This window comes from Phalaenopsis equestris, unplaced genomic scaffold (assembly GCF_001263595.1).
Source record: "Phalaenopsis equestris unplaced genomic scaffold, ASM126359v1 Scaffold207734, whole genome shotgun sequence".
Classification (NCBI taxonomy): Eukaryota; Viridiplantae; Streptophyta; class Magnoliopsida; order Asparagales; family Orchidaceae; genus Phalaenopsis; species Phalaenopsis equestris.
The window spans coordinates 55,104-69,662 of record NW_018227039.1 but is presented as its reverse complement, the minus strand read 5'-3'; the positions used below and the strand labels follow the sequence as shown (position 1 = coordinate 69,662).

The 14,559-nt window shown below is 35.9% G+C and overlaps 1 protein-coding gene and 1 pseudogene across 2 annotated transcripts in view; one reads left to right on the top strand and one right to left on the bottom strand.

The window, feature by feature from the left end:
• Positions 1 to 5,772: 5,772 nt before the first annotated feature.
• LOC110036516 (protein ROOT HAIR DEFECTIVE 3-like) overlaps positions 5,773 to 14,559 on the top strand; it is a 34,307-nt gene continuing 25,520 nt past the window's right edge. For both annotated transcript variants that reach the window (XM_020740984.1, XM_020740983.1), the window contains exons 1-2: positions 5,773 to 6,031; positions 10,754 to 10,903. In XM_020740984.1, the coding sequence (XP_020596643.1) occupies positions 10,756 to 10,903 (148 nt within the window). In that variant the 5' untranslated portion in view covers positions 5,773 to 6,031; positions 10,754 to 10,755. The remainder of the gene's footprint in view (positions 6,032 to 10,753; positions 10,904 to 14,559) is intronic.
• LOC110036517 lies at positions 8,781 to 9,723 on the bottom strand (annotated as a pseudogene).

The following is a 14,559-nucleotide window of genomic DNA, read 5'->3' as shown; positions in this document are numbered from 1 at the left end:
CAAACACTCTTTTATTTTAAGTTCAAAATAGAAATAATTCAAATTATAAAAATAACTTACTACTACTTTCTGTTACTTCCCCGGTAATGACGTTAAAAACTTGATTCGAGTGGATTTAATGTGTTAATTTTGTAAATATCTTTCAATATTACAAAATACACATGACAAATACAATAGTAAATATATAAATTAATCTTAATAAAAATAAGTTTAATGAAAATAATTTTATCTTTTAAAAATATTTAAATTTCCAAATCCCTTAAAAATAATGCAAGTATATGTATCACTTAAGTAATAAAGGGTTCTAATGGAGTCCTAAATATCGATCCCATAGGGAAGTTGGAAATGCATATCAGTAAATTTTTAAGATTATAACGTAAATTACAATTTTAAACTACAAAAGTGAAGCGCTAAATTTGAATATAAAGTAATAGAGTGAATGCTAAATAAAATGTAGTAAAAAGACAAAGTTAATTAAACTAATTGCTAAACTTTCAAAAGTAAAATTATGAAAACTAAACAAAATTTTTGTGATGAAGAGTTCAAATTTAAGAAAACACATTTCCCCTTTACAAAGAATATATGAATTGTGAAGAAATTATAATCATTTGAAATTATATATATAAATTATTTTGTATCAAATAGGAGCAATCCTATTCGTTACCCTCTTCCAAGTGCATAAAGAACATTGACTAATCCAAAGTTTGGTCCCTAATTTCGTGATTAGGCTGGGAGGAAACCGACTTCCACTTTAGAGCTTCCACTACTCTATCACCTGAGGGCTAACAATCTCGCATCAGTTTCCAATCAACTGGACCAAATTGGGGATTTTAACAAATTGGGGATTTTAATCTGCTTAATCTGCCACCTTAAAATCTTCATTTCTGCATCCAACAAAATATATTTCCTTATTTATTTGCTCTCGACTTCATGGATGACATCCTCTCCGATGAAATCAATTGTGATTCTCACTATGTTGTAGAAATCATAACCCTTTCGGAACATATGTTTCTCAACATATTTTAACAATTCGATTGGCCAAATCAAAAAGTAAATAAGGATTAGAGTTTAAATCATCACAAATTATTGACATTTAAAATCATATAAAATAAAATCAATTCTTCACAAAACCCTATCTCAAAGTAGGGAGAATAATAAAAAAAACTACTTAGAATTCATGAGAAGGATACGTCAAAACACGGATTTCATATATGAAAAAAAGTTTATAAAACAAAATAAATAAAAGACACAACTTATCTCATATTGCTTTCCAAGCAAATCCCTAAAAGTTCTCTTCAAGTCTTTCTCTCCTTACAAGCACTCTCAATTCTCTCTTAAAAGTGTAATGAAGAAGAAATGTCTCACCTTCCCTCTTCTCTTACAATCCTTAAAGAAAATATCTGAGCCTTTGACTTTCTCTCTCTCTCTCTCTCTCTCTCTCTCTCTCTCTCACTCTTTCGCCCCCCTTACATGCCACACATTTCACTTCACAAAACCTCTCTTCTATTAAAGGTGGTTGCCTCCTCCTCTCTTCTATTAAAGGTTGCCTCCTTCCAAAAAGAATTCAAAATTCCCTTCAAAATTCTATCCAAAAGTCAACCCTTTTGAATTCAAAAGACATGTCCATTGATAAAAAACATATCCCATCGTAAAAGAGCCTTCCAAAGTGTCTAGATGCATTAAATCACTTCAGGGGGTGTTTAGAACAAGTGTCTCTTTAAAAATTTACGCAAAATTTGTTATGAACAGCCTTAATCTGCAAAAAGTCGCCTCTAACGTTAGTTCTGGCGCATCTAGCGCCAACTTGCTTAAGTCCACACTATTCTGGGTTTTGGTGCTTCAAGTGTCAAATCTCTATAAAATGACACTTCTAGCGCCAACTTGGCGCATCAGGCACCAGAATTCCCAAAATTCACTATTTTTGCTCCAAATTTCGTCATTTTTGCTACTTTTGCTCCAAATGCCTAAAATTGATATACCAACAACAAAAATATGAAAATACCCTTCTTTAATGCATAATATCACCAAAAATGAGCATAAAATGTATACTTTAAACAACATATTATTTGGCTGTATTAGGTGCTCGGTTAGTAGCGATAAGTGAGTAGGGTCACAATGAGTTTTTTTTTTGAAATTAGCCCTTTCCAATTTTTTTAGACTGGGTCCTAAATTTCAAATTTTTTTCAACTTTCTTTTGAATTCGACTTGCTTTTAAAGTCACACAAGATTTTACTCTTGAAGCATCCCTTAACAACATGAGACTTAAAGTAAAAAACAAAACAAAACCATAAATTCAAAATGAAACAAAATTCCAAAATCAAAATGAAACGACATTCAGAAGAATAAAACAAAACAAAACAAAACAAAAGAAATTTAAATTCAAAATAAAACAAAAACTAAATCAAAATTTTACTTGGATAAGTTTCTAAAAAAATGCCCAGTTCATAAGATAATTCCATTAAATTCAGTATTTGTACTAAAGTTGTTACACCTAGGGAAAGGGCGTAGAACACCACTGACGCTCAAGAGTTTTCAACTGACAGGAACAATGTCGTCCCCAGAGCTAATTTTCTCATTCACCAGAGGGTTAGACTTTCCCACTAACAAGAGTGCTTGCTACTTAGGATCATCAATCAAGTTTGGGTCCGAATTTGACAAAGTTGAGGTTGTACTTGGCAAAGCATCTTATGTCATAATGAAAATAGGTGCTCCAAAAGTTCAAGAATAATCTTCTGACTTTGACCTAAAGTGTATTCAGGAGTTCCCTTCTCTTAAGAAAGCGAGGGTTGAGACGATTCCTGCTAGGACTGCCATTTCTGTGTCCTCAAAGCTGTTACTTCTATTGTCACCTAATTCATTGTCACTGTGCCTGCTATATTCGTACTGTTCAAAGGAAAGAAAATTTTGTATGAGACAACATATGCTTTCACCCCAATGTCATTTGTGTTTGAGGTTGGATCAAGTTTGAGGGTTATGCCATTGACCTGGACACAAAGGAGGAATAGGGACCGAAAGGCCCTTAAAGGAATGTGAATGGGAACTAACGAGGTGATTGGAATCACATGAGACCACACGTCTCCTAAGAGGATGAAGGTTTCATCCCTTGTATGCTGCTTTCAGAGAGGAGAACGCCTACAAGATTGCTGCCACACCGCCTCAATCACCCACTCAACATGGTCTAGTAAAGCAAAGGCGAAGTCTACTCCCCTTACTCAAGCCCATTCCATTTTTGAGAGGCTAGCTTGCAAGGAAAGTTGTTTAGTTGCCAAAATCTTGAAAATAATGGATGAAGAAATAGATATTGGAAGAAAACAAATCCACTTTGCAATCTCGTAAACCCATCAAGAAAGCGGAAGAAGTACTGTCGCCCCTCATTTCTACAAAGCTCTGGCTAGGAGGCTATATTGCGCTTGTTGCTACTATCACCCGTGCTGGTACCACTGTCTCAAAATTTATGCGTTGTATACTAGTTAAGTCTCGTCTCAGGCCAAGAAATATGTCTGCCACCGCAAACAAGAAAGCCCCAACACCGGATGAGGATGAGAAATCACTTAGCAGTGTATCTGGTTCACGTGATAGGGAGTGTACTTCCTTCTGACATGTTAATGTCGCCAACAAGACACTCCCTCTTAAAATGTCAACATCTAAGAAGGAAGTTTGGGGACCTAAAGTCACTGGGTCGATACTTCTGTAAAAGTAAAAAAATGAGATCTCCAGAGAGGATTCTAAGCCTGATGCTCCGACTACCGGTACCACATTAAAGACTACCTTGGTAGAAGGCACTCAACGATAACTTCGAGCCGATTTTAAAGTTGTGAAGGGAAAGTCAATCGAGTTGGGCTTGGAAAAGCTCAGAGTCGACATTACACAACTATACGAAAAGTAGGGAGAAAACATCGATGATGAAAATTATGACTTAATATATTATATGGAAGATGACTTTGCTAAATTCAACGTTGTTGAGACCAGCGCCTCGTCATCTTTGCGCGATGCTCTGTCACCTGCTGAGGAGAACACCGCAGAGACGTTACAGAGAGTCGTTCAATAGAGGGACAGACATATCAACCACATAAAAAGTAGGATGGAAGAGATGATGACTGTCATGAATACTCTACAAAGCCAACCTCCCCATAAACAGTTCCCATGGAAGCAAATCAACCAAAAATTCTATATATAGAGGATGAGAAGGAGTTCACTCCCACTAGTAAAGAAGAAAAACCGAAAAGAGACTACACACAAAATTTGGTGCTAAAGAAAGATATCAAGCAGATGGTCGAGCAATGGGTGAGAGAAACCTAGGCTCAGTCGAAGAAATGAACATTGGTTCTGAAGGGTAAACCTTATCCAGAAGAGTTTAATGCAGTACAATATTCCAAGGGCTTTGTACCACCGCTATTCAGGACCTTTGATGGAACCGATAATCCCCAACATCATGTTTCACACTTTGGAGCAAGTTGCTGCAATGCGAGGGTAGCAAAGCATTGTTGTTCTATTAGTACGTCAGCAGTTTTTCAGGAGTTACTTTTGACTGATATGCAAAGCTACCCAACAACTTGATAAAGACATTCACAGAGTTAGAAAGCCTGTTTGTTAAGAGGTTTGTTGGCGCTTAACACCACATCACAGTAGGTTATCTTGTGGTAGAGCAACAAAAGCCAATAAAAACTTTGGTGGAATACATTCTGTGATGGAGAAATTTAAGCATGAAATGCGAGCCACCGCTCTAAAAACAACACACATCCAAGATCCTACTGAAGAATATTCGCAGACCAATGACTTTTCTACTTAAGGGATTCATGATCAAAACCTTTAAAAAGTTGTTTAGCAAAGCTGGAAGTCTTTAAGAAGAGACAAAACAACTCAGATTTCTGGAAAAGATTGAGAAACCGAAACCAATAAAGACATTCAATAAGAGGTATGAGATAGTAGTGTTAGTAGAGAAATACAAATAATCAATGCAGATACAAGTTGAACAACCTCAACAACCTTACCAGCATCCTCAACATTACAATCAACAATCATTTCAGTAGAGTCCTTATCAACCAGACAGAAGACCAATTTTGATAATGGCAGAACAGTTGAACAGGGTATATTCCTTCAAGAACGAGTCAGCAGGTAAGTTGTTCTACAACCTAATAAAGAAGCTAGAATTCAAATTTCCAGAGCCGATAAAGCTGTTGACCTCAATTTTGAGGTCTTACCTTCATTCAAAGCCTAGGAACCAGCCTTAGGATTTCTTGTTTGACTCTCCTAGAGGAATAATATTGGGACTTACATTATTTAGAAATTCAAACCTCCTATTGACTCCTTGTAGTTTCAAATGGGTGGTTGCAAATCTTTGATGTTAAGTTGGGTTGATTAAAACCAACAAATAAAAACTCTAAGTCGAGTGCTCATAGGAATTGTAAAAGCCATAGGAAAACCCCATAAAGTGACGAGCGGCTCGCTGCCGAAAGCATTTTGTTTTACTTTGATTGTTGCTTAGTCAATATCCGATTAGCATTCTGCTTGTTGAATGACTCCAGTTGGACCAAAAGTCTTCATTTGCCACATCACCCGAATCAGAGTTAAATTGATACAATCGTCGGCGAATTTGTCCGGACGACCCTAGATAACAAAATGAATCACACGAGCGCATCAAAAACATCAAATTTACCTCTAAAAGATGTTCATATTGATGGAATTCCGAGCGATACCAAATTGTGTGTGAATTACCGAATTTTAGTTAAATAATGATATTTAAACAAATTTAATTAAAGAAAAAAGAAAACTCTTTGTAAAAAAGAAAACCCGCACTCACACCTCCCAGCCTCGCCTTTCCCATTCGGCGAATCACCAGCTCACGCATCCTCTCTCCCGGCACTTCCTCCTTCCTGCTCTCTCGACCGGCCCCTTTTCTTTTCTTCAAGCCCTAGCCGAACCCTTCTCTCCCTCTCCGGCTATATATATATCCTCCGCCGCCGATCTGCTCGCGGGTTCCCGCCGTCGGCGCTCCTCGCCGCCGATCTGCTCGCCGGTTCCCGCCATCAAGGTATATTTCTCTCTATAGCCGAAGCTCTCCCCTCATAAACTCGGGATTTTTCCTCCTGTCATCCGATTAATCTGCAGCATAAGCATTTCTTCTCCTTCATTTGAAGTAAGAACAACAACGATCAGGTAATCCAAAGTCTTTCAGCGCATGTGATTGTTTTCTATTTTTAAAATCTCCATCAGTAGATCGCATGCTTTGGTTGGGGATTCAATACCCTATTTTCCTATTTCAAAATTTGCAAGAACCCTAGGCTAGAAAAGCAAGAAAGCATTCAAGTCCCTCTTGAATCTTCTTTCTTCGAAGTTTACTTCGTTGAAACGATATCAAGAAATATAATTAGTCTTGCTCGTTTCTACAATACTGATAATATATGGATTTTTGTGATTCATCATTCTGGCTACCACGTTTTCTGATCCTCTATCTTGAAATCAAGTTAATAATCTATCCATTTATTTATATTCTATTGATTAAATGTTGCCTAATCCAAGTTCTCATCCAAAGACCTACTTCTTTCAATTATGAGGCTATTCCATCAATACATCAAGACTTTTGCAGATGCAATCACTATACTGGAAAGTGAATTCTCTCATTCTCTCAGATTTCTGATGAATATATTTTGAGTGCAGCATCATCATTTAGGTTGCCTCAAAATAATTATACCAAGCATCTATTGAGAAATGGGTTTTCACAATGGTTTTATTCTTATGTTCGGATCAACTGTTTTATTTAGAATGTGTGATGCATTACTTTTTCGATTAACTTAATTTAATGGTTTTCTCTGATTGTTTGCTGCCTACTTTTTTTTACTATGACCTATTGGGAATTGCAAAAGTGATCGAGTTAGTTTGTTGCACAACCTTTTACGAGAAATGCAAGTATATCCTTACATTATTATATTTTTAAAGACTTTATCTGATTTATGGTTCTTGGTTTCAATTAAATATTGTAGTCCCACTAAATTAAATTTTTATATTTACATACGATGCACTTCAACATTTTCAACCCATAAATAAAAAATGTATTTCATTTAAAACTAAAAAGAACAATGACATTTTGATATGATATTGAAATTTTAATACTATGTATGTAAATATGAAAGTTTAAGTGCGAAATATATATAGACACATAAGAATTGAGTGGGCTGTATATAAATCCTCTAATTATTGGTAAGGTAGCGCAGGAAGTAACCTTTTGGATGGCACACTTCATAGCAACCCTTACTTGAGGATTCTTTTTAATATAAGTGTGCAACTAAAAAGGTATTCCTAACTTCTTATATTGAAATTTAGAATAATGCAGAATACTTTATTATTTTATTGATATGAACAGAAGTATAAAAATCCTTATAAAAATCCTATAATAAGAAAAATAATAAAAAGGAAATGATATGAAATGAAAGATATATCACCTGATATCTCCAATAATGAATTCATATTAATTATTAGGAGATATAAGAAATAACATAAAATAAAAAAACAAATAATTGAATTCATATTAATTATTAGGAGATATAAGAAATAACATAAAATAAAAAAACAAATAATTCATAATCAAAGGAAATAATTATAAAATAAGAAAAGAAATATCTCCTTCTATTAAGAAAATAATTTATTCCTCATAATTCTTATAGGAATAAATTATTTTTTATTATAATTTTTAACACTCTCCCGCAAGTTTGGAATGCATGTTAATAATTCATAACTTATTGAGTAATGAAAAAAATTTGGTCATTTGAATTATTGAATTTGCTAGATTCAGACTTGACTGAATTTTGAGGTTTGTCTGCCATATGTTTCGACATATAATAGAGATTCAGGCTTGACTGAATTTACTAGATTCAGGCTTGGTTGGATTTTGAGTTTTGTCTGCCATATGTTTCGACGTAGAAGAGAGATTCAGACTTGGCTGAATTTGCTGGATTCAAGCTTGACTGAATTTTGAGTTTTGTCTTTCAAATGGATTCAGACTTGACTGAATTTTGAGTTTTGTCTGTTATATGTTTCGGCGTATAAGAAGGATTCAGGCTTGGCTGAATTTGCTGGATGCATGCTTGGCTGAATTTTGAGTTTTGTCTGGGAAAGAGACAACCTACAGGAAAACTGACTTTTAGTTGACCGCGGTTGTCGTTGGCTGCAGAAAAAAAACATGTAAATTACACAGTAAATTCTGCTGACAGAAAAAACAACAGAAGATAGGGCGGCTGGAAGCAGAGATCCTCTGACGCTTGGGTCAGGGAAGAAAAAAAAATACTGCAGGAGAAATGACCGGCTGGAAAAGCAGCTCCTCCTGACGTTTGGGCAAGAAAAAAAAATACTGCAGGAGAAATGCCAGGCTGGAAATGCAACTCCCCCTGGCGCTTTGGCAGGTAAGAAAAAAATACTGCAGGAGAAATGACCAGCTGAAAATGTAGCTCCCCTTGACGCTTTGGCAGGGAAGAAAAAAATACTGCAGGAGGAAGGACATACGATGGATTTTGTCAGCATTGCTCGATCCACAACAGCGATATCTCCGACGAGATGATGATCAGGCAGGTGGCGGCATCGCTGGTGTCACCCTGGCTGGAGTCCCATCGCTGGTGTCGGCATAGGAGGATACAACGTAGGAAGTTTTTTTTTTTTTGGGTTTGTGGTGATGTCTGGCCAAACTCCAAAGAATCTTTGCTATCATGGTTTCTTGTGTGCCGTGTATAGAAGTGAAGTAAGATCCCCCGATTTTCTAAAAGATCTCGGAGAAGGAGAATCCTGGGAAACTAGGAACCCTTTTCGACCTTGGCGGCAGTGGCGACAACTTGTCCTCGGAGGCGACCTGTTCTCGTGGCAGTGATGTGACCGACCTTTTGCCCGGGCGGAGCATCGTGGCGAACGGTTGATTGCATGGTCGATATGCTAGTGGTTTTCTCCATGGGGATGCTCCACAAGTTCATGGCAACACCGCGGGCCTTCAGCCAGCAGTTACGCTTCTCCCTGTACTTGTGGTAAGCATTGCCGGCTTTGAGGAGAAAGTTCTCCGTTCTGCCACCATCGGCGACCTAGCCAATCATGGCTCGACATCCACTGGGAACTATCTTCTTAGCGCTAGTTGGGAGCTTGATTCTAGAAGTCCCGTTATCATGGTTATGGCTGATAACGATAGTGTAGTCTCCCAAAGCCCTCGCGAGCACACTGCGATTGCAAACATGGTGCTCAACTTTGCATACAACGGCATCCTCCGGGATGGAGCGGAGGGGTAAAACGTTTCCAATCATGAGAGAAGCCTTACGGCCGCAGTACACGAACTGGCCGGTGTACATGCCTTCTGAAACCCTTTTAGATTTTTGATGATACTTAATTTCATTTGAAGCAAAATTTGATCTTTTATATGCTTATTTTGTGCATTCTAGCCTACATTTCTTTTAATAAATCCAAACTCTTAAGACGTCCTGAATTAGTAAGCCTTGAGAGGAGTTGCTAGTTCTGACTTATAAGAAGATAGAAGTGAATCCTCCTTTAGGCAATATGGTATAATCATCCATAAAGTTATAATTTGTGTTTTGGCTATGTTCTGAAATATTTTTGTACATGGTTTTGATGGAGAAAGTTGTAGTTACATGAAGATTCTCTGTACTTGCAAATTAGTTGATTCTGTTGCTATTGAATAATCCAAAATAACTTGTTATATCAATTTAGCTTAAGATGTTGTTTCAACGTGCTCATTACCTGTGAAGCTGTTCTATTTCATTAGAATACAATAATTTATGGCGTCTTCTTATTTTGGTTTGAGGGGTTTTCTTCCTGGTACATTATATGCACTTTTCATATTTTTTCTGTTTATTCTATATTCATAGTATCTCTGAACTCGTTGAGATTTAATATTGAAACTCTCATGTCATATCTAGACTACGAAAAGTAGATAAATGTTTCAGAGCTTTATTGACATGTTTTTATATTTGGTGAGCACCAATTTGCAGGTCAGCATTACTTGTACTATTATAAATAGAGAGACTTAATACTTAGGCACGGTATACATATTATTAGTCCTGGATAACATATATATTAATTTATGAAATGTGTTTTTTGTTGTTACTTTGTTCTTTCCTTATTTTTATGCAGTGTTGTCTACTAAATTTCCGTTGTTAACGGTGTGATTTAAGATTTTATATTCATTTCCCGGTGCATATATTGATAAAGAAAATGTCGTGGCTATGACTAATTTTATGCTTTGAATGAATTTCATTTGATCATCCAGGTAATATTGTTGCACTGCTTTTATCTGTTTTCTGCTGGAGTTTTTCCCTCTCTTCTCTTTCTCTCAAACTTTTACTTTTCTTCCATCTAGTTTCCGAGACATTATGCTTATATTTTGATTTCCATTGTTCTGCGTAGGGTTGCTGCTGTTTTTTTTTTGTTTGTTTGATCAGCACTTAACCTGTATGGATCAGTTGCTATATTTTGCAGTCACTAAAAAATAACCTGTTTCTTATTTGTCGTGGCTTCATAGTCTTTAATGGGTCTAGTAGGAACTGTTGTTTGATTTTTTTATTGAGAAGTTTATGCCGTCAGTAGGAACTGTTGTTTGATTTTTTTATTGAGAAGTTTATGCCGTCAGTTTCAGTTATCCAATTTAATGTGTTGTTATGTATCACACTCTAGGGACATTAAGTCAACTTTTGGGATATAGATAATGGAAAATGAAAAAGAAGCAAGTGAATTTATACTTAATGTACTCGTGTATTGTTTTTTACAGATATGGGGGATACTAGTTGTCCTACCCAACTAATTGATGGAGACGGTGTATTTAGCGTCTCCGGAATAGAGGAATTTGCGAAAGCTGTGAAGCTCAGTGAATGTGGACTCTCATATGCTGTCGTCTCTATAATGGGTCCTCAAAGTAGCGGTATGTTGCTTGGTTCATTCTTGGGATCAGTTTTTCTTCTTCCAATCCATAACATATCATTCTTAATTGAATGACTTAAAAGATTCTTTACTCTAATTTCGACGATTCTTGTGGTACTCATCTCTCTTTTACAGCAGCTTTGCTTGCCACCCTTTTGGTACTCATCTCTCTTTTACAGCTTTGCTTGCCACCCTTTAAAAAAAAAAAAAATTCCTCTCATCATAACTCAGTATTCTGACATGTAAAATTCTGACAAAAAATTGAGATGATTAACTATTGTTAGAGAAGTTATGCAAATTGTTATTCACTCTGCCTTAGTTTTATATATGAAATTTTGCTGCTCTACAAACAAAAAGGTACAATAGGAATCCAGAAATCAAATTTCTCTTTCAGATAACAAGCCAGAACTAGATTTGCCAAAAATTATTTCACTTAATTACAAAAATACCTTGGACAGAGGGAGGCATTACATGAAACTTGCTATCAAGCTGTAGTGTATTGTAGGAGATGAGTTGTGTGCAGAAGTCTACGCTTGCCTCGGTTATGCATTGCTTCTGTTTTGGTTTTCAAGAACTGTTTTGCAATTATATTTTGTGCGGGAAACAAAACTAAATCCTAGCCCAGTGCAGGATTCATGATCATGCCACATGATCATGAAGAAAGTACTTGTGGAATTTTTTGCCTATCAATATGAGAGTAGTGGCTGCTTCATTTTTTAGGGCCGAACTCAATATTTCTATGGATATTCATGTCTCTAAATCTTTGCCGCAGCACTGATGACAAGGTTGCCTTAAAATTTATGCTTAATTCAATTTGGATTGATGTTTAGGATGAGGATTCAATGGAGTCCCATCTCTCTTTGAAACACACGTCTAGAATGGAGTAATGGACAAACTAGACCATTCTAAAATTTCATATGTAAGTTAGACTGTTGATGTAGATTTAGGAGAAAAAGAGGAAGATAAACTTTGAATATAATACTAATACTCCAGCAACCACACCCCATTGCCTTGGAGAAAACGTAAGTAGAAAAATGTGCAGGCGAAAAAATAAAGAAAAATGCTTTTTAAGTTTATTTCGACCATCATCCAATAAACTCATGCTAACTGGTTGCAAATTCTTTTTGTCACAATGTATCTTTACTTACTAAACAGTTAGCATCACAAGACCGTGGGGGTTCTTGAGGCAATTGAGAAGTGTTGTTCATAAAGAAATATAACGTTTTTCATTATTGTAAGCTTTTAAGATGCAGTAATTCATGAAGTAGTGCTGTCCATGCTAGCTATTCTATCTATGCTAGAAAATATTTATTTTTTAATTGAAAGATTCAACTGTTTAAAGCAAAATTTCGATGTATTCATGAGTCCATGTCTAACACGTTCAATTCAATTCCCCATCATGAGGGATGTGACTCATGTCTTCTAAAAAAGAGCAAAATTTCTTTCCATTTTTTTTCATTTTATGGATATAATTAGTTAAAAAAACTTGAACTTAAAGTAATGCTTATGTTAAAAAATTTATTTCTCATTTAGAACACCGAAGTGATAAAACCTTAAAATTGTTTCATAATGAACCATTCTCCTAATCCTGACATAAAAATAGAAAACTTAAATTTAAAAAAAATATCCAAATAGAGCTATCCGCTTAACTCTTGAGTAAGAGGAAATTTTCTCTCTAATTGCGGCTTAATTTATTTCTGTACTTAAGTTAATAACGATTTTTTTATAGCTGTATAAATTTATATTTATGCTGTATAAATTTATATTTATACGTAATTTAACGTGGATAAAAGGAGAAAGAGGAGTGATGGAAGAAAGTTTATAATAATAAATAATTTGACTAGAGAGAGTAACATGCTATGACGGGAGTTTCTTTTTATGTTTTGCCATAATATGGTGTTCTCATCTATTATATCGTTCCAATTGCTTTTCTACCGTAATAATTTAATATTTTTGAGATAGCTTCAGTTTACAATAAAATTCTCTCAGCATTATCTGTTTTAGATAGAAACTTTCTATCTTTTGTCTTTCTATATAGCATGTATGAGATTTTGATAGCTTGAGCCTATTTAAAATCTGCAAAACATGTAAAATGCATATAATATAACATAAAATATGCATAATTCATTATTTAATTTGATTATTTATGTGGAAAGTCAAATAAAAATAATTTTTTTGTAAATCAAAATTGATTTCAATATTAAATATTATGCTTTGAAGATTAAGCACATTTCCATCTTTCATGTCGATTGAGAGGTGTGCATTTGATTTGATCTGGCTAGTTTTTCCCTGATTGAAATAAATGCCTTAGTCTCTAGCGTTATTTCAAGAACAAGATCAGAACTTATGAGGTGGCTAAAGCGATTGAGCTAGGATCTTTGTTATGATTCAGTTCTCAAATCCAGCTATTGATCTTTGCCTACTAATTCAACAACAATACATTGGTATATAGAAAAAAAAATGAAGAATGCATATATTTGATAGTCAAATAATTTCAAAATTGTATAGAATTATTATGACAATATGCTCATATGCATATGTTATTATATGATATATTTCATAATAAATTTTGTTTTTAATTAACCTTGCTTAATGATCATGAACATCAAGATTTATGCTTCCATAGTCATTTTTGTAATAGCGGCAGTTTCAAGACAGTAACCCATCTAAATCTATATTATGAGTTACGTTAAGATGCATAGTTATCCTTCGATCATTATCAAGAGAATAACACTAATCTCAAAGCCTCAACTTGATTTGAAGTTCTAACTCAGATATCTCCGTTACAAATCTCAAAGTGCGAAGTTTTCGTCAATTCCTCCATTATTCTCAAGGGTATGGTTTTCCTTCAATTGGGAAGGCAAAGTGTCTACAATCTTGCTTCAATAGTTCAAGAAAGCTTTCAATAAAAGGCATTTCTGTCCCACATAAATCTTGGATAAGTATGACGTGGGTGTCTCCTGTTACAGGAGTCGAACTCGCGTGCGCCGGTTCACAGAGAGCCGAACTGAGTAGCTCTTTTTCGATTCTTTTCCAACTTTTAGCGAGTTTCGTCCTTTCCTTTCATTCCTTTCTAGTCCTTTTCCTATATAAGTGTTGTATTAAAATTTAGATTAGAGTTTGGCTTGTGCTTTCTATCCGGGTAATTATTGACATCAAAGTTTTCCCTTCTAGGGTTGTATCCAAGGGCAAGTGGTGCTCCGGCTGCATTTTGTTCTGAGGTGATGATTATCCTCGATTTTCTCCTCCCCTCACATCCTCTCCTCCACTGCCGGCATCACTGTGCCTGCTGCTGTCGCCCGGAAACAACCCTGCTTGGCTGTTTTCCTGTAGTTTCTGCCTTCCAACCCTTCCATCCTTTTCCCACACCGCTCCCCACTGCTCCATGTCGCACTTCCCTGCTGCAGCCACCCCAGACCAGCTACCGTTGCTGTTTTACTGCAATTCTCCCTTCCCAACCGCTGTCCTGGCGTCCCGTTTTGTTGTCCTCGCTGTCCAAGCCCTCCACCTTTACTGCCGCAACCCACAATGCCTTCCCTTTACTGTTTTGTTGTTGTTCCAGTATTGTCGCACGTCATCCATGTCGGCGCTTAAAAAGGGAAAAGAGTTTATGTTTGGGGGTCGCCCGTAAGAAGCTGTCGGTCGCCGGAATCGAAA